The sequence below is a fragment of the Mesocricetus auratus genome, unplaced genomic scaffold (assembly GCF_017639785.1).
Source record: "Mesocricetus auratus isolate SY011 unplaced genomic scaffold, BCM_Maur_2.0 Super-Scaffold_100013, whole genome shotgun sequence".
NCBI lineage: Eukaryota > Metazoa > Chordata > Mammalia > Rodentia > Cricetidae > Mesocricetus > Mesocricetus auratus.
In genome coordinates this window covers 34209437-34230258 of record NW_024429196.1, presented here as the reverse complement: position 1 = coordinate 34230258, position 20822 = coordinate 34209437, and the positions used below count along the sequence as shown (strand labels likewise).

The 20822-nt window shown below is 40.9% G+C and overlaps 1 protein-coding gene across 2 annotated transcripts in view; it reads right to left on the bottom strand.

The window, feature by feature from the left end:
* Positions 1 to 477: 477 nt before the first annotated feature.
* Adarb2 (adenosine deaminase RNA specific B2 (inactive)) overlaps positions 478 to 20822 on the bottom strand; it is a 548454-nt gene continuing 528109 nt past the window's right edge. Inside the window, exons 9-10 of one of the 2 annotated variants that reach the window (XM_040755571.1) lie at positions 9233 to 9411; positions 478 to 6325 (exon numbers count right to left, since the gene is read on the bottom strand). In XM_040755571.1, the coding sequence (XP_040611505.1) occupies positions 6149 to 6325; positions 9233 to 9411 (356 nt within the window). In that variant the 3' untranslated portion in view covers positions 478 to 6148. The remainder of the gene's footprint in view (positions 6326 to 9232; positions 9412 to 20822) is intronic. The other variant, XM_040755572.1, reaches the window with a different exon arrangement.

The window sequence follows — 20822 nt, the reverse complement described above, 5'->3', positions numbered from 1 at the left end:
GCTTATTTATACCCTGGTGTCCATTAGGATCAGTGTTCAGTAGTACAATTGTCAATCTCTGCCATACTTCATCTACTGTGGGGAATTTGTATGGAGAACTGAGCACACATTGCGTCTTTGACTTCCCTGGGGCATCCTGTGAAATTGTAGATATGTCTTGTTTCCAACACTCAACAGTGAGAAAATGGAGGCTCAGTGTCTCGCATGAAGATGCTCACTCCATTTCACATAGGTAAAATGAGTCATTGTCTCAAGGCTTGACAAGTATTTTCATTCCTAGTTCCATGACAGTTTAATTAGTTTGATTACACAAACTCTAAAAGGGCAATATCTGAGCTAGTAATTGTTACTCTGACATATTCTGATAACTGACATTATTATTAGAAGGAAAAGGGTTTAGAGCAAATATTCTATATTCTCAGGCCTTACTAATACACAGCTTGATGAAAAAGGCTAGACAACCCAAGAAAGAACAACTTTACTTAATATTTTTATTCACTTAAGAGAAACATTCACTTATCTGGTATCACCAAAGTGCAATTTACAGAACTCAGAAGAGGCAAATTAACATATGTAAATTCATATTGTAAGGGTTTGGATTTTATTTTACAAATATTACAAATATACATCCATTGATACAATATTGCCATTCGATCATGCTTTTTAATGTACATACCATCAACGAAGAATGACTATTTTTAACTTCATTTTACTTAAAAAGTGCTGAAAATTAGCTGGGCACCACTTGGAAAGATTTGATTAAACCGATTCACAGACTTCCAGGTGATAGAAATCGGGTACCCATGTGAAAGAGGCACTAGAATCCAGATAAGTTTATATTTATTTTTAAAATGGTACATCATTTCTCCAAACCTTTTAAAAACTGATGAGTTGGGAAATAAGGTGGTATTTTCTCCAGGTTTATACTGTACATTTCCCTGAAGGGGTGATATCATTTGGTTTAAATTTCTTGAGATGTGGTCATCTGTGATTCTTTTGTTGGAGGTCAGCTGAAATGGACATGCTTTGGGAGTCCAGAATGATCACTGTAAATCCCTGTAGTCATGCTACCACATGAACACATAGTGAGCTTCCCTCCCGACTGTGAGCACCAATTTGCCTGCTACTTCATTCCTCTCAGGTATACCGGGGGACCAGAAAAAAGAGAGTGGAAGTTTAGTAGGAGGGAAGCACAAACAATAGGAATGTGGTGTTGGGGGGAGCCCTGGAGGGATGAGAAAAGAATCTAAAGAAGTAGCATTGCTGGGAGAATGAAAAACCCCATTTTCTGGTTCCTCAGACTTGGGGTTGGAGAAACTACATGGGACAATGCTCTGCTCTCCATGACATCTCTCTGGTGGCCTCCATCTATGCCATTTTTTTTCGTTTTCTTATTGCTCCACCATCACTTATCTGATTCAAACTTTGTGAAAGAACTTTTACAAGAGCCACTGATACCCTAGTGTTCCCAGAAATAGTTGTGTTTCCATGTTTAACGATGAGTCAGAACCACGGACAGCACCATGGGCCCAACATTTTCAAATCCATCCATAGAAATACCCCAATCCCCACTTGTACGGCCCTACCCATGTCATCCCTAACAACATTATATCACTTCTTTCCCCCATGCCCAGATAAAGGTTGATTCTTGGTGTTATACCCTTTCCTGGGGCAGTACTTTGCATTCTCTACTCCTTCATGAACTCTGCAAACATTCAAAACTGGGATAGTTCTTCAAAATGTTCAGCATATCCCTATACAAGACTGTGAATTCTGAAAATTGTCCTAGACAAGAGTGATGGATAAACAGGCTTTGCTGAATGCTGAGACTTTGGCCAGAAAAAGTGGTCACAGCAGTCAACTGGTAGTACATAAAAAGAAAGAAATTTTCTAAATTTCCTTTGGCTTCTATGAGAAACTGATATTTATTATCTTTTGGGCCAATTAGGTCATTTTATTAGAATGGCTTCTTAAAAATGATCATAGAAGTTTCCCTAAATAAAAAGTCTACTCTATTTAAATTTCAGTTGTCTTTTAAATTTTTTAAACAAGATACTATAGACTCAGCTTGAAATTTATAATCTAAAAATAGGATTTCATCAAAATACTGCAACTATTCTATTCTGGGCATTGATATACTATGTATTTACTATGTATGGCTCATCAAATATGGTAAATACTATACAAAAACATTTAAATTTATTGGTAAGAACCATCCTGTGAAAAGGAAACTATATGGAAAAAATATGAGCTATGCATCTTTTGGAAAAGTAACCTAGCCTGACATTTGTGAGAGACAACAAGACACCACAAAATCAATAGTGACATTATAGATATATACAGGTTAAAGAGGATCTCAGAAGTCAAAAGAAAGCAATTGCCAGAGACTTGCAAATCTTTTCCCGGGCAAAAAACAAAATCCAAAGATATCCTAACTTCAGTAACTTGATATTATACATTGTTTTGAAATCTTTTGCTGGAGGTGGATGAGCAGAGCTTCTGTGTCCTCGTGGACTTTACCATGGGGCTCAATCCTTGCAAAGGTTCACAAATGAACAGACACCGGCTTTTTGACTGAGAACCAGGCAGGAAGCCTTAAATTGCTTATCTCCACAATAGGAAAGCAAAGTGTGTTAGAGGCAGATGAAGATGATGCTGATTTCTATTTGGACTAAGAGTGAGACTCAATGGGTGTCAATACAGAAGATTTGGAAACAAAATGTGTAAAGATCATAGAAAGATAGGGGGTAGTTTTGGCATAAATCAGGTGGACAAGCAACAGCCCTGGTGGCTAAGATACCTGCAGGCCCTCTTTATATTCTAACTATATTCTTTTAGATTAGTTCTACTGTATTTGTTTCCAAGGTGATGAAAAGATAAATATGACCTATTTGTGTTTCATTCTTATAGAAATTTCAGATGGGGCTTTTCTGAGCTGCTCCCAAGACACTAATTCAGTAGTTAAAATGCAGGGCAGCCTAAAGTAAGGTTGAGATGCTTTTGTGGATACCAAGGTGAGAAAAACCCTTAGGCTTTTGCTACTCACTCTTCCAGGGTTTATTCCATGTACACCAGATCCTGTGACCAGCTACTTCTAGAGTAGGTGGGTTTCTGTAGATCTGGGGCAGCACGTATATGTCCCAGTATGGTGTAAGTGTGAAATCCTGATGTGGCTACCTGTCTGCTCTAGATAATAAATGAAACAGGTCTTTCATTCTTTCCTCATAATGCCTCTTTGTTTTTTCCTGTTTCTCGAAGATTGACTTTCATGACCTCTGCTTCTCAGCATGTGGCAGGGTTCACTTTAGATAATTTCAGCAATTCTCTATTCATTGAACAGATTCAGGGACCCTCTGATTTCTTCCTCCCATCTCCCTCTTATTTCACACTCACTTTGACAAGGATCTTGCAAGATAGTCAACTATTAAAAAACTATTAAAATCACATATGTAGCATTAGAAACATCTTCTACTGCTATAGACATATGTGTATCCCCTAGCTCTCCTCTCTAGGAATCGCCTGTTGTCTTAATAGTGATACTCAGGGCTGGAGAGTTTGCTCAGTGTTTAAGAGCATCTTCCAGAGGACCCAAGTTTGATTCCCAGCACCCACATAGGGTGTCTCAAAACTGCCTGTAACTCTAACTCCAGTGCTTCAGTCACCCTCTTCAGCCTCCTGTAGGCACCTGCACACACATGCACATACCAACACACATTCATATAATTGAAATAAATGTGTGGATTTCTACTTTAGTGCTAAGGGGGAGAATGAATTCAATTGATGGTTTTTCTTTTTCAGGAGATATCTTTAGGAAAGTTTGGGTTGTTTCTGGAAAATCAGTAACTTAGACACCGTGTTCATAACCTTAGACCAGCAATGTATGAATATGATGGTGTTCACTGCTGGGTAAGCAGCTTCTTTCTATGTCTCTGACAGGCCAAAGTGGTGGTATTTACTGAGAATACTTGAAAGGTGTCCCATTCTTCCTTTTTCCATCACATGATGGAGACATTTAAGGCCCTGCAGCTAATGCCAATCTTTTTATAACCAACAACATTGTTTGGAGCACTCTGATATGGAAAGTGTTCTGCATTCTCCATTCCACCCTTCAGAATACAAATGATTTGAGGGAGGGTCTTAGATTTCAGCCAGGAAGTAACTGTACCTAGTGACTGAAAGACATCTAAGCCACAACTCAGCTCCCAAGGTTTCCTGCGTTTCTAACCTTTCTCCTAATTATACATCAAGTTATCAGAGATTACTACATAGCCTTTACACTGAGTGAAGATTCCATTTTCCTCAGTATTTATTAAAGATTAATATAAATCATTTATTTTCAAAACATTTGCATGTCTTTGAAAGGGTATCTTGAAATGTTTTTACAATGGTGTTCATATTCTTTTCTCAAAGGACTTTAGTGATAAATGTGGTCTCATAATAAATCAAAGGAATTAATATCTCCCCTTTTCTTTTTATTCTATCAGATAGCTACAATTCAATGTATTTCATGTTTGCCTCATTCCTATGACCCCTGCAATATATGTCAGAATATGTACATCATGATATAATTGAATTTTTATTGATTATTGATGAGAGGGAATTCTAACCAGGAATCCCCTGTTCTAGAAGTAGTTCCTTCTACAATTTTTAAAACAAAACAAAACAAAAAATAATGCAGTTCACATGGTATTAAAAAGGATTTACTAATTTTTATTTTATGTATATGGTAGTTTTCCCACATGTACATATATGTACTTCATGGGTGCATGGAACCCTCAAAGGCCAGAAGAAGGTGTTGTAACTGCTGGAGCTGGAGTTATGAATGGTTGTAAGCTGCCACGTGGGTGCTGGGAATTGAACAAGAGTCCTCTCTAGGAGTACCAAGTTCATTTAACTTCTGAGCAATCTCTACATCCCACCAGATGGGATTTAAAAAAGATTATACACATGTTAACTAGTTTGATGAATGTTAGAAATGAGCTCCAAATGGAAAAAATTAATTCAAGGAACATGGGCTGACTAAAACTATATTAGTGTCATGTCTTCCTTTGCCTGTATCTTCACTGCTTAGGGATGATGATATAAGATAAATAGTAAACTGATCTATGTCTAGCCATGAACTTTGATGCTCATTGTCTTTAATTTGACAGTTAAGCCATCACTATTATTGTTACAATTATTATTATTTTATTCATGCAAGATGATGATTAAGGAACCTAAAGTGACAGAGAGCAAGTAGCTCCACAAACCTAAAGGTTTTGTTGAGTGTTTTATGTATGTGTGTGCTTTATTTATAATAAAAATCCATTTAAAAATTCAGAATTTGATCTAAGACTCAGTTTCATTACTATTACCTAATATAGAGATTATTGGGTCGTAGCTAGCCATTCTATAATTCTCACTTTCATGGCTGTCATTATCTACAAAAATCAATGAAAAGATTGTGATCAAGTGGATAGGCCTGGGTTTGTTTGAAACATTCTACCATTGGGCAGTTTAAAAGCAGTTCTCTTAGATCACAGGTCATGATTCTTTTGTGTCTAAGGTAACTATCTCTTTGTGTCATAAACATGGTTTTCATTTACTTTAGTTGCTCTTTAACAGTGTCCATCTCAAGTCCTTTTTGGAAGAAGGTGGAAAGGACTGAATGAATAATGAAAACAATATAGCATTCCTGTTGAGTTCTTTGGGGTTGGGGAGCCCATGGCTTTTCTTTTCACCTGTGGCTTATCCTGAAGTCACATAAACTTGTGTGGGTGAGACTTAATCACACCACTGGAGAGGCCCACGAAGGGGAAGGAAGCACAGAGGACAGTGTATGAGGCTATACTTCAGTAGCACTTTTCAATTTTGCTTCTAAGATTCCTTTGCCTGAACAGATTATTCCTTTTGATACTCAGTAAGGGATGGGACTGATGCAATAGTGCTTTGCCTCTAGCTTTGTGGACAGAGTTCTTGGAACTAACAACCCAGGAAGAAGCAGCATGACCCAAACTCAAATATAGTCTCTCATCCAAACATAAATGCATGGATTTCTGAACACCAAAGGAGAACAAATGTCAAGAATCAATGGACACACCACTCCGTCACACGGCTGCATCCTGTCCAGAAGCTTCACTCTGGTCCAATAGCAAAGGAGTCTAGTGACTTAGAGACTTAGTAGAAACTGATCTTGCTCTGGTGGTTTTCTCACCCAGGTGCCAAGACCAGCTTTCTGAAAAGCCTTGAAGAGTTGCTGTTTAACAGACTGGTAGGTGTGAGCCCCCAGCTTGGCCTCACAGTACATGGACGGTGTGTCTCCATGACTGGGGATCCGAGTGCTTAGCTGTGGAAAAAAGGAGGAAGAGAATTCAACCGGTCACAGTAACATGAAGAGTTCCACAAGCAAAATACCACTTGATTTCAACCCGTGGCATCTCCTTCTCCTTTGACAGTACAGTGGCAGGGCCTGAGGAGGTGGCTCTCTTGGTAAAGTGCCTGGTTCTCAAACTTGATGACTTGCATTAGATCCCTAGAATCCATGTCCAAAGTTGCATGTGTTGGTTCATACCTGTAATCCCAGTAATGGGGAGGTAAAGACAGGCGACTGACTGAGATTTGCTGGCTAGCTAGTCTGACCAGTTGTCAAATTTCAAGTTCAGTGAGAGAACCTGTATCAGAAACTAATGAGAAGCAACTGGAAAGGCACTCAGCATTGACATTTTGGCCTCCAAACTCATGTGCACATGCACCCTCCCTCCTGTATGTATAAACAAACATACACAAATACATATAAAAAACAGGCTGAAGTGCAGTTATCTGAGTTCTACTGGAAAATTCTGTGACAAACCCCATTGTTAAGGATACTTTGCCTCATCAGAAGTGCAGGTGACTAACTAATGTACAACATGACATATGGCTCACCTCCTATTAAGAATTTAACACTGATTTCTTAGCTGAGTGTGATGACACACACCTATAATCCTGTTACTTTAGAGATTGAATAAAAAGGACTGCTGTGTGTTTAAGGCCAGCCTGGGATATATAGGAAGATACTGACTCAAAAAAAAAAAACCAAAAACTTAGAGAACCGCAGAAAGAAACAAAACAGCACCGATAACAAAACCATTGCTTTTTATATTCCTTTTGGAGAAGGATTACCAGGGCAGGGTTGTGTGCTAAGTGCACCATGGCAGACAGGAGGGAGGAGGGGCTTAGTTATGTTGCTAGTTAACTAGAAAGGCAGTAAAAGTTGGATGTTATTGCATTTCTGAGTCATAGGAGGCAAAAGTTGGAGCAATGTAAGGCAGGGAGAACATATTCATCTGTGTCTTCGGTCCCCCAACAGAAGGACAGAAAGGCAGAGGGCAGACCTTTGGTAGGGGAGCTTCAAATAACACTGCAGGGTCTTCCCAGGGGGTTTGTGGTTTGTGGCCAATGAAACCATGATCATGTAAACAAGAAAAGCACCTATTTGTTCAGCAAGACAAGAAGAGCTGTGCTCCCCCAGACCTTCCAGTGTCTTTGGAAGAGGTGAGACATGGGTGAAGGGGTCAGAGTAGGCATGACAGAGGCAGAGTTGTAAGCAAAACTGGAGCATATGGTGTCGTAATCCACATCTGCTTGTTTGTGGCAGAGGCAGAAGGTTGCTGCCAAACTCTTAGATACTCTTAGATGACTGCAATGTTCAACATTCTGTGAGTAGACAAAAATGTTTGTTTGTATATCTGTTGTTCTACTGGTTGATATACCAATCCAAACACTATTACTGGGTGTGCATGTCATATGGGTGCACATATGTGTGCAGGTGTGCATGGAGACCTGAGGTCAATCTCAGGAGTGATGTTCTTCAGAAGCTGCCAACTTTGTTCCCCACTCCTTCTCTAAGACAGGCTCTCTCGGTGGCCAAGAGCTTGCTGATTAGGCTAGGTTGGTGGATAGCTAGCCCCAGGAATCTGCCTGTCTCTGCCTCCCTCAGTTTGGGGGCTAATAGGCCACCATGCCCGGTGTTTTCGCATAGTCTCTGGGGCTTTAACTCAAGTCCCCATGCTTTCATAGCAAGGGTTTCTTTGCCTGAGCTGTGTACCAATACAAAAAAATGAACAAAATACCTTTTCTTCATTAACTTATCTTTTATCTTTATTTTATTATAGTTGGCTATGCTTTCAAAGTACGTAAAAGCCTACATTTGAGTTTTAACCACCCCAAATGTAGTTATTATCTATTTATGAATGGAAAGCAGATTCTGAAACATTGCTGTAGTAGAAATGGACAGCCTTCTGGGTTGGGGAAAATGTTAATTCTGACAGTCACCACTGAAATTTAGTGAGGAATCACCTTATTCCCTTTCTTCCTTCCTCCTCCCCTGCTGCCCTTCTTTCCTCCCTCTCCCTCCCTCCCTTCTTCTCTCCCTCCCTCCCGTGTGTGTGTGTGTGTGTGTGTGTGTGTGTGTGTGTGTATGTTCATGACACAACATGCATTTGGGAGTCAGAAGCCAGGTTTCAAGAGTTAGTTCTCTTCTTTTACCATGTAGGTCTTGAGGACTGAACTTGGGTCCTCAAGGTAGGTGGCAAATGCTTTTGTCCATTTAAGCCACCTTGCCAGCCCTTATGTACTTTCTGAGGAGTGATTTCTTTGTATCTGAAGTTGGGATGATGTTAAATTCTTTTTCTCTTTTTAATATCTTAAAACAGATTTATTATATTATTTTATTTTATGTGTATATGTGTGGGTTTGGGTGTATACATTTGCACCACATGTGTGCAGTGCCAGCAGACACCAGAAGAGGGCAGTGGATCCCCTGAAACTGGAGCTACAGAAAATTGTGTGTGGCCACGAGACTTCAGAAACTGAACCCTGGTCTCTCCTAGAGGAACAAGTACACTTAACTACGGAGTCTTCTCTCCAGCTGCTTTATGTACCTTTCTTATGACATGCTTTGTAAACCAACTGGCACAGTGCCTGGTGGCATTAGCTGGTTCAACAAAAAGCTCTTTTGTTGCTTGACTTCACAAAGACACAGTCCACAAGCTCTGAGGACCACATTTGGGTAGCAAAATTCTAAAGTGCATAGAGGAAATTGCTGGGCAGTTAGTTGGAGAAAGGGCAGTAACCCTGTGGGGATCAGTTTACATGTCCTGTCTCATAGTTAGTGCTGACTAAATGATTTCCCATTTCCCCAGAGCTTCCCAGGGTTCTAACCAGAGCCCAGGCACAGCTAGTTTTCTTCCCAGAAAGGACCGGTGCGACCTACCCTACCATGCAGCCGTGCCCACCGAGCAGAAAACACGTGCTTGCAGAGCCGGGATGAGCCCCCACAGCTCCTCTTGCCAGTTGTGGCATTAATGATCTCCAGGTCTGCACTGCCCACGATCCAGTTGGCACTGAAGTGGGGAGACTTTCCTGGCTGCCGGGCCTCGGTGTTACTCACGCCTGTCAAGAGAGAAATAGGAGGCAGTCAAGCATTCATATTCTCCAACTCAAGCAGGGTTCCCGTGAGAGCAGATAATGGGAACTAAAGCTTGTGTTTGAGCTTGGATGAGACAGCCACATAAATACTGTCTTGCTTTTCTTCTTTAAAATTCAGTCACATTGAAGTCATGGTTTTACCTGTATGACTGGATGTTGAAAACCAAGTCCAACTCTGATGAAAGCCTTGTATTGGAATTCATTGCTGAGCCCTGCTGTTAACCTTTTAATTCAAATAATTTTATGGGTAGATTTTCCCCCCTCTTTTGTGAATGTTTGTTGAATGGATTAATGTGCAAACAGAGACATTTGAAAATTCTAGGAATGTGAGTTTATTGGGCATCTACTGAATACCCAAAACACAGGATTAGTAAACAATTACTGAAAGATTCTTAGGCTTATGGTTTGGTTATGAGGAAGAGACCCTGGATTTAATAAAGGAGCCATGTATGTAGGATAATCAGTCAAATAATTCGCTTGTGAAGGGCATTGAAAAGATACAGAAAAATGAGAATGCGAATCCCTTTATTGCAACATTAGTAAGAATTTCAAGCCAGGTCTTGGGGTGCAGGCTGAGACAGGAGGACCACATGTTCAAGGTTTACCTGTGTTATAAATTGTATTCAAGGACAGCTGGAATAACTTTAGTAATATCTTGTTTCCAAATAAAGAAGAAACAAGAAGAGACCCAGGGATATACAGCATAGGAGTAGAGCACTCGCCTAGCACATGCGAAACCACAGCATCAACTCTTAGCATTTCTCAAGATGACAGAGTAGCATTAACCAAGCTTGGATTTTTATAAGCTGTGATCCCTGTATGCCTTGGTGGGCCTTTTGACCCTTGAAGAACCTGGTATTGTCTAGGAAGCTTCCAGAATTTTCATGAAAACCCCCCATTTTACAGTGCACATCTCCTTCCCTGTTGGATCATGTACTCTGATGTTAAGGTGGGACGTGACCTTTGAACAGCAGAGCAGAGGAGAAAGTCAAGGCTTTCCACCCTGGGCACTATTCTCTGCTCAGCATGGACTTTCATGCTTTATACCTTATACTCTGAACTCCAGCCTCACCTCCTGCCTAGCTGCCTTGCAGTGCTCCTCCTTATGATCAGGACTTCTGGGATACGTTAGGGGTGAGCTTTCTGGTAACTACAGTGGATACCTGCCCTCCCTGATCACACCAAATACCCAACCCAGCCAAGAGTCTGGTTATTATTATTTGTCTCTCTGTTGCTTTTCTTGAAGGTTATGCTTGCTGATCTGTGACATCTGGGGAGAGATCATCTAAATAAAAACACTGTTTGGAGACACGTGGCTCAGAAGAATACAACCAGATGGTTTCCATAGTAACCCTGTGCATAACCAATGGCACCCCTCCTAAATTTTGTGGGATCTATGATACAGCCCAATCTTTTGTCAGAGTCTCAGGGATGTACCATGAAAGTAAGCAGACAAGAAATTCAATCTCTGGTCTGGACACATCAGTAATGTTCTGGAAAGTTTGGTTTCTAGCCCAGAAGTCCTTGTCAGTTTCTCTCTCTCCATGCCTCTTGCATACTCTCTCATCCTCCACAGTTCCTATAGCTTTATTTGGATACATACTGTAGCTTCACAGGAACTGCATAAGTCCTGGTCCAAAGGCAACCCAGATGGACCTCTCTCCTCTTATCTAGTTTTACCTTGTGAAGGTCAAATCTGTCACCTATCCAGTCCTGCATGTCCTGTTTTGTTTTCCTAGTCTTGAACATTGGGCAGACGAACCCACTAACAGATATGTTCAACCCACAGCCAGCTCCATGTGGCCAAGGATATAGCTATGGATACAGCCCACATCAAAATCATTAACTTACTGTATTAATCCTTTTTTTCATTACTATCACAAAATGCCTGACAATAAGTAATTTAAGGAAGGAAGAATTTTCTTTCCTGGCTTACAGTTGGAGGAGACACATCCCGCATGATGGGGAAGACATGGCATGATGGGAGAGTCCTGTGTATATGTCAATAAAGCAATGTTGGCCAATAGGGAAGCAAGATAGGTGGGACTAGGAGTCTGGGAGGATTCTGGGAAATGTAGTGAAGGAACTGGTCACCATGTGACTCTCAGGAGGAATGGACGCAGCAGGAATGCTCCCTAGCAAAGATAAGTTCTTATAAAATATATATGAATAATTATGGGTTAATAATCAAGTCAGACCTAGATGATAAGAAACCAGGCAAATGGCTAACAGCTTCACAATTAATATAGTGTCTTGTGTGTTATTTGGAGGTTCAGACAGGGCTCAGGAGGATGGCAGGGAAAACTACACATTACGGTGGCAGGCAGAAGGAGTGGGAAGCAGGCTGGCCATATTGCCTCTCCAGACAGAAAGTGGAAGGTGAATAGGAAGTAAGGTTTGGCTATACAATCTCAATTCCTGAACCCCACTTCCTTCAACAAGGCTCTAATTCTTAAAGGTCCCACAATTTTCCTAAGCAGCCTCAAAAGGTGAGACCAGAACACTGAAACACATGTGTCTACGGGGGACATTTCACATTCAAATCACAACACTCAAAATGCAAGCTTGCTATTTATTCGTAACTTGTGTGATTCTCCCACATGAATTTTGTAGACGAAAACACTGAGTCAAAACTTTGAAAGGATGGACATACCTGGGAAATTTTCTTAGGTCTACCCACTTGTCACAGAAGTGTGTGAAGCTTCAGGGAGGCACCGGAACTTTTTGCAAGAGCTCTGTATTTAGTCCAGGGGGATGGTTGCTCAGGAGTCCCCAGGATGTGTTACACTTAGTAGAGGAGGCCATGTGTTGGAAAGCAGTACAGGTATAAGCCATGACTGGAAGGGCACACTGGGAGTTCAGGGGCTTATATTCAACTCCGATCTCAGTGAAAGATTTGTTCAACTGTGCGTTACACAGTCACAGACTTCAGGATGCTCCTGTGTCCCCAGCTCCTCCTGTAATCTTGGACAGAACTGAGACATGCTCTCTCAGAACACGGCCATTTAGCTCTGCCAGTTGTCACCATAACAGCCCAGTTCTCAGACTGAAAGTCACCCTGTGACCTTCTGGTCATGGCTGGGCAATGTTGGACATTCAGGCAAATTCCATCCATGTCAGTTCTTTTCCCTAGAAGTGATTCACTCTTGTGGCTACCCACACTGAGAGCTGGGCAGGGGAAACAATCTGGCACATTGGCAGCCATGGACTGTCCTACTGGGCAGGGACCATCTTGGCAGGAAGAGACAGCTGCTGAGGTCAGGGACGACTGGGTACAAAGAGATGTGATCACTGCTTTGGAACTGTGGGCAGTCAGGCTCAGCAGCCTGGCATCTCCTCCATCTCAGCAGGTTCCTCTCTCTTCCCCTCTTCCTGCCCCCCATCCCTTTGTTTTTTTTAATTTAGAAACAATCATTTTACATATCACCTCCTTTCCCTCTCCCTAGGCCCTCCTCCATGTGTCTGGGCTGAAATAGTATCCTTCCATAGGGAATGGGCTACTGAAGTCCATTTGTGCACTAGGGATAAATACTGGTTCCACTGTTAGAGGTGTCATAGATTGCCCAGGCCTCCTAACTGACACCCACATTCACAGGGTTTGGTTCAGTTCAATGCTGGTTCCCCAGATTTACAACTAGGGTCCATATTCTCTCACTAGGTCATGGCAGCTGTTTCTGTGGGCTTCTCCAGCATGGTCTTGACTCCTTTGCTCATCCCTCCTCCCTCTCTGCAACTGGATTCCAGGAGTATGGCTCAGTACTTAGCTTTGGGTGCCTGCTTGTGCTTCCATCAGCTACTGGATGAAGGCTCTAGGATGGGCAATTAAGGTAGTCATCAACCTTATTATAGGGTGAGGGCATCAAAGGTAGCCTCTCCACTACTGCTTATATTCTTAGTTGGGAGTCATCTATGTGGATCTCTGAATATTTCTCTAGTGCCAGATTTCTCTTTAAACCTATACTGGCTCACTCTATTAAGGTGTTTCTTTTCTTGCTCTCCTCTATCCCTCCTGTCTCAGTCTTCCTGATCCCTCTTGTTCTCCTTCCCACTCTACTTCTGCCCTTCTTCTCCTACCTCCCTCCCTTTCTCCCTGTGCTTCCAATTTGCACAGGAGATCTTGTCCATTTCCCCTTCTTTGGGGGGGGCATGTATTTTTCTCTTAGGGTCTTCCTTGTTTCCTAGTTTCTCTGGTGGTGTGGATTGTAGGCTGGTAGTCCTTTGCTCTGTGTCTAATATCCATATATGAGTGAGTGTATACCGTGCTTGTCTTTAAGTGACTGAGTTATCTCACTCAGGATGGTTTGTCCTTAACCCCCCACCCCCGGAGTAATACTCTATTGTGTAAATGAACCATATTTTCTCCATCCATTCTTCAGTTGAGGGGCATCTAGGTTGCTTTCAGGTTCTGGCTATTACAAACAATGCTGCTATGAACATAGTTGAACATATGTCCTTGTTGTATGAATGTGCATCCTTGAGTATATGCCCAAGAGTGGAATTGCTGGATCATGAGATAGACTAATTCCCGTTTTCCTGAAAAACCGCCATACTGATTTCCAAAGTGGCCACACAAGTTTGCACTCCCACTAGCAGTGGAGGAGTGTTTCCCTTTCTCCACATCCTCTCCAGCATAAACCATCATTGGTGTTTTTGATTTTAGCCATTCTGACAGGAGTAAGATGATATCTCAGAGTCGTTTTGATTTGTATTTCCCTAATGGCTAGGGATGTTGAACATGTTCTTAAGTGTTTTTCAGCCATTTTAGATTTCTCTATTGAGAATTCTCTATTTAGCTCTGAACCCCACTTTATAATTGAATTGTTTGGTGTTTTGGTGACTGGCTTCTTGAGTTCTTTGTATATTTTGGAAATTATCCCTCTGTCAGATGTGGAACTGGTGAAGATCTTTTCCCATTATGTGGGTTGCCGTTTTGTTTTGTTGACTGTGTCCTTTGCCTTATAAAAGCTTCTCAGTTGTTTTGGATATCCTGGGTTTTTTGTTTTTCCATATAAACTTGAGTATTGTTCCTTCAAGGTCTGTAAAGAATTGTGCTGGTAGTTTGATGGGGATTGCATTGAATCTGTAGATTGCTATTGGCAAGATTGCCATTTTCACTACATTGATGCTACCTATCCAAGAGCATGTGAGATCTTTCCATTTTCTGGTATCCTTTTTTTTCTATTTTTTTTCATTTAAGTTAGAAACAAGCTTGTTTCACATGTCAATCCCAGCTCTCTCTCCCTTCCCTCCTCCCTACCTCTCCCCACCAGGTCCCCCAGTCCCCCACCCAATCTCCACTCCAATCCCCAGGGAGGGTGAGGCCCTCTATGGTGGATCTCCAGTGTCTTCCATGGCAGGGCCTAGGCCGTCCCCCAAGAGTCTAGGCTGAGAGAGCATCCCTCATTGTGGCATGGACACTCAAAGTCTATTTGTACGCCAGGGATAAATACTATTTCTGGTATCTTCTTTAATTTCTTTCTTTAAAGACTCAAAGTTCTTGTTATACAGGTCTTTCACTTTTTTTGTTAGCATTAACCCAAGATATTTTATGTTGCTTGTGGTTATTGTAAAGCATAATGTTTCTCTGATTTCTTTCTCGTCCCCTTTATCATCTATATATAGTAGCACTACTGATTTTTTTGAGTTAATCTTGTATCCTGCCATTTTGCTGTTTATCAGCTGTAGGAATTCCCTGGTAGAATTTTCCAGGTCACTTATGTAAGCTATCATATCATCTTCAAATAGAGAAAGTTTGACTTCTTCCTTTCCAATTTTTATCCATTTGATCTCCTTTTGTTGTCTTATTGCTCTAGGTAGAACTTCAACTACAATTTTGAAGAGATACGGAAAGAGTAGACAGCCTTGTCTTGTTCCTGATTTTAGAGGAATCATGTTGAGTTTCTCTCCATTTAGTTTGATGTTGACTGCTTGCTGCATATTGCCTTTTTTATGTTTAGGTATGTTCCTGTTATCCCGGATCTCACCAAGACCTTTATCATGGAGTGTTGGATTTTGTCGAAGGCTTTTTCAGCATCTAGTGAGGTGATCTTGTGTTTTTACTTTTTCAGTTTGTTTATATGGTGGATTATATTGATGGATTTTCGTATGTTGAACCATCCCTGCATCCCTGGGATGAAGCCTCCTTGATCATGGTGGATGATTTTTCTGATGTGTTCTTGGATTCGGTTTGCCACTGTTTTGTTGAGTATTTTTGCATCAATGTTCATGAGGGATATTGGACTGAAGTTCTCTTTCTTATTTATGTCTTTGTGTGGCTTGGGTACCAAGGTAATTGTAGCCTCATAAAGAGTTTGACAATGAACCTTCTGCTTCTATTGAGTGGAACACTTTAAGGAGTATTGGTATTAGCTGTTCTTCGAATTTCTGGTAGATTTCTGCACTGAACCATCTCACCCTGGGCTTTTTTGTTTGGGAGACTTTTGATGACTGCTTCTATTTCAGTATAGGTCTATTTAAATTGCTTATTTCTTCTTGATTTAATTTTGACAACTGATATCTATCTAGAAAATTGTCCATTTCTTTTAAATTTGTGAATTTTGAGGAGTACAGGTTTTCAAAGTATGACCTGAAGATTCTCTGGATTTCCTCAGTGTCTGTTGTTATGTCCCCCTTTTCATTTCTGATTTTGTTAATTTGCATGTTTTCTCTCTGCAGTTTGGTGAGTTTGGATAAAGGTTTATCTATCTTGTTGATTTTCTCAAAGAACCAACTGTTTGTTACACTGATTCTTTGTATTGTTTTCTTTGTTTCTACTTTATTGATTATTTCCTGGCATCCACTCCTCTGGGATGAGTTTTCTTCTTTTTGTTCTAGAGCTTTTAGTTGCGCTGTTAATTTTCTAGTGTGACTATTCTTCAGTTTCTTGATGTGGGCAGTTTCTTAACACTGCTTTCAAAGTGTCCCATAAGTTTAAGTATGTTGTGTCTTCATTCGCATTGAATTCTAGGAAGTCTTTAATTTCTTTTTTTTTATTTCTTCCTTGACCCAGGAATGGTGAAATTGCACATTGCTCAATTTCCATGAGTTTGTAGGGTTTCTGCAATTTCTGTTGTTGTTAAATTCTAACTTTAAAGCATGATAAGATACAGGGGTTACTCCTACTTTTTGTATCTGTTGAGGTTTGCTATGTTGTCGAGTATGTGGTCAATTTTAGAGACGGTTCCATGTGGCGCTGAGACGAAGGTATATTCTTTTGTGTTTGGATGGAGTGTTCTATAAATGTCTGTTAAATAAATAGGGCCATAATTTCTACTAGTTCCTTTGTTTCTTTGTTAAGTTTGTGTCTGGTGGTCCTGTCTAGTGGAGACAGTGGGGTGTTGAAGTCTCCCCCATAAGTGTGTGGGGTTTTATATTTGATTTAATTTTTTTTTGGTTTTATGAGACAGGGTTTCTCTGTATTGTTTTGGAGGCTGTCGGTCCAGCCTAGCCTCGAACTCACAGAGATCCACCTGCCTCTGCCTCCCGAGTGCTGGGATTAAAGGCGTGCGCCACCACCGCCCGGCTTATTTGATTTAATTTTTAGTAATGTTTCTTTTACAAATGTGGTGCCTTTGTATTTGGGGCATAGATGTTCAGAATTGAGACTTCATCTTGATGAACTTTTCCTGTGATGAATATGAAATGACCTTTTTCATCTCTTTTGATTGATTTTAGCTTGAGGTCTAATTTGTTAGATATTAGGATTGCCCCACCAGCTTGTTTCTTGGATCCATTTGATTGGAAAAATCTTTTCCCAACCCTTTACTCTGAGGTAACATCTGTCTTTGAAGTTGAGGTATGATTCTTCTATGCAGCAGAAGAATGGATTCTGTCTGCATATCTATTCTGTTAGCTTGTTTCTTTTTAAAGGTGTGTTAAGACCATTGATATTGAGGGATATTAATGACCATTGATTGTTAATTCTTTTTTTGTTTTGAATTTGTTGTTGTTGGTTTTGTGTGTGGATTCCCCCCTTTTTTCTTTTGGTGTTTAGTAAAGTAGGATTATCAATTGCCTATGTGATGGGAGATGCCATTCTGTAAATCTGTCTCTTACTGGTTGTTGAATAAAGCACTGTTGGCCAATAGGGAAGTAAGATAGGTGGGACTAGGAGTCGAGCAGATTTCTGGGAAGCAGAAACACAGGGAATCATCATGTATCTGCCATAGGAGTAAGAAGTCTGGACTCTTTTCTCTGGTAAGAGAAATACTCAGATTAACAATTATGGAGTAAATATTTAAGTCAGAGCTAGCCAGTAAGAAACAAGCAAGGCCAACAGCTTCATAATTAATATAGGATCTTGTGTGTTATTTGGGAACTATAACATGACAGAGCCAGGCAACTGGTGGGGACAAACCAAAGTGGCTGGCAAGGAAAAGGCTTCACTCAACACCTATGTTTTTGTGAGTGTAGTTAACTTCCTTAGGTTGGAGTTTTCCTTCCCGTACCTTCTGTAGGGCTGAATTAGTGGATATACATTGTTTAAAACTGGTTTTGTCATGAAACATCTTGTTTTCTCCATCTAAGGTGATCGAAAGCTTTGCTGTGTATAGATAGTAGTAGTCTCTTAGTGTTGGTAGAATATCTATTCAGGACCTTCTTACCTTCAGAGTTTCCATTGAGAAATCAGGTGTATTTCTGGTAGGTCTGACTTTATATGTTACTTGGCCTTTTTCCTTTGCTGCTCTTAATATTTTTCTTTATTCTGTAAGTTTGGTGTTTTGATTATTATGTGGTGAGGGGACATTTTTCTATGCTAAGTCTATTTGGTGTTCTATAAGCCCCTTGTACTTTCATAGGCATGTCCTTCTTTATATTGGGAGAGTTTTCTTCTATGATTTTGTTTAATATGTTTTCTGTACCCTGAGCTGTATTTCTTCACCTTCCTCTATACCTGTTATTCTTAGATTTAGCCTTTTCAAGGTGTCCCATATTTCCTGGATATTTTGTGTTAGGGATTTGTTGGACTTAAGATTTTCATGGGTCCATGACTCAATTTTTTCTACCGAGTCTTCAACACCTGAGATTCTCTTTTCCATCTCTTGTATTCTATTAGTTATACTTACATCTGTAATTCCTGATATTTTACCTAGCTTTTCTATTTCCAGCACTCCCTCATTCTTTGTTTTCTTTATTGTTTCTAGTTTGTTTGTTTTTTCTTGGCTTTTCTTGCTTTCTTTAAGAGATTTGTTTATTTCTTGAATTTTTTGATTTGCCTTTTCCTCCATTTCCTGTATCTTTTTTCTTCCATTTGTTTAAGGGATTTTCTTGTTTCCTCTTTGAGGGTTCCTAATATCTTCATAAAACCGTTTTTTAGGGTCCTTCTCTTCTGCTTCATCTGTGTTGGGATGTTCGGGTCTTGCTGGTATAGAGTCCCTAGATTCTGGTGGTGTCATACTGGTCTTTTTATTTTTATTTTATTTATTTATTTACTTATTTTGTTTTACGAGACAGGGTTTCTCTGTATTGTTTTGGAGGCTATCGGTCCAGCCTGGCCTCGAACTCACAGAGATCCACCTGCCTCTGCCTCCCGAGTGCTGGGATTAAAGGCATGCACCACCACCACCACCCGGTGGTCTTTTTTATTGTTGAATGTGTTCTTTAAACTGTCATCTTCTCATTTCTTCTCCCAGTGGGTGCAGCTGGGGTCTCTCCCTCTCCTCTTGTCTCTCAGTAAGTGTAGGTGGGCCAAGACTTCCATGTGGATAACTCTGGATGGCCCAGCCTCTCTTGGTGTTCTCCTCATGCAGGGGGTGGAGGGGGGCAAGACTCATGCTCATACTCAAGTTGAGGGTGAGGGCAGTGCTAAGACTGTGATGTGGGCAAACTCCAGAGAGTCTGGGCTGCAGTGGCAGGCATTCTACAAACTGAGCAGACCCAGGAAGTTCCAGAAAGGGGATGGGGTGAGTTGGGCTTAGGTAGAACCCAGGCTCACTTCAAGCAGTGGGCATGAGGGAGCCAAGACTGCCATGCGGACAGACTCCAGAGCCGTCCCTCTGGTTTTTGTGCTGGGATGGAAGCATGCATTTGGGGCTTCTCTAAAATCCAAAACTTTGAAATCAGAGGAAAGCCTTTGAATGTCTGATGTTAGCATACAACCTGCCTACTACCTTGAAATTTATCGTACCCCTGCTTCTTGTTCTCTTCCTATTACTGCTTTCCTGGAGACAGCTTTGAGCTTTGTTATTGGCTCTCAACAAGCAGACACCTGCCTTGGAGAGGGCTCTACTGCAGACTGGCTGGTCACTGCTCTCAATACGCTTGGCTGCCAGACTCACGAGGGCCAGACCGGACCAGGGAGACAGCCATGAGCATTCTTGTGTCTACACATGTGGAACGCAGGGGAAGGAAGGAACGTGAGCGTTCCAATGGACGGAAGTCACAGACTGACAGACTTGTGGTACTCAATGTGGTGACAAGACTCGGGACTTAGGAACTGAATAGACTTGATTTCCAGACTGTCTTTGGCCTTGGCACACATCATTCATTTCCTTCTTTTGCTCTCTGATGATGGCAACTTCATTTCATAAGGTTAAGTGAAGAAGAAATGAGACAGAAAAGAGCACTTTCTATGCATCAGATGCTATAGTAATTGTTATTTAAAGGAAGATTTGTGACAGACTATGGACACCCCCATGGAGGGCCTCACCTTCCCTGGGGAAATGAGGGGATCATGGGAGGGGCTGAGGGGAGGGAACGGGAGGAGGGGAGGGTAAGGGAGAGGGACCTGGAACTGACTTGTGAAGCAACTTTGTTTCTAATCTAAATTTAAACTGAAAAATAAATTAAAAAAAAAAGAAAAAAAAAGGAAGATTTGAAAATCTTCTCTAGTTTACTTACTTAGTCTTCTCCAAGCCACAAAACAAAGCATGCCCAGTCATAGACAGAAAATATTTCTAGTTTAGTGATTAATTACCTAATTGTTCCAGGGAATGGCGTGACCAACCAATAAGCAGAAGTTATGATCATTTTTATATTAAACATACATTTTTGGACATTTATACATTTGTCCAGCACATAATTTTAATACCTCTGTTGGAGTTATTATTGTCTACTTATACTCTGAGCCTCTAGTTTAAGGATTATTTTTTTTCTATTCTTTGCCTGCAAAAATAAAAATCCTCCTAAAAGTAACCTGTGGTCAGCTTTTGATGTCACTAAAATTTTTACAACAAAGAAATATCACTTGCAATGTTTACTAAGTGTTAGTGCCAGAAGGACAATTTTGACAATGCTCTAATTAATGTTCGGTTTCTGATTACAGCAAAGGAGATGGAGCTGTGTGGCAGACTCACTTGAATATAATGTGTACATTTACCAACGTTCAATGAAGCATATGATTGCTGCCCAGAACATTCCCACCAGTCTGGCACCGC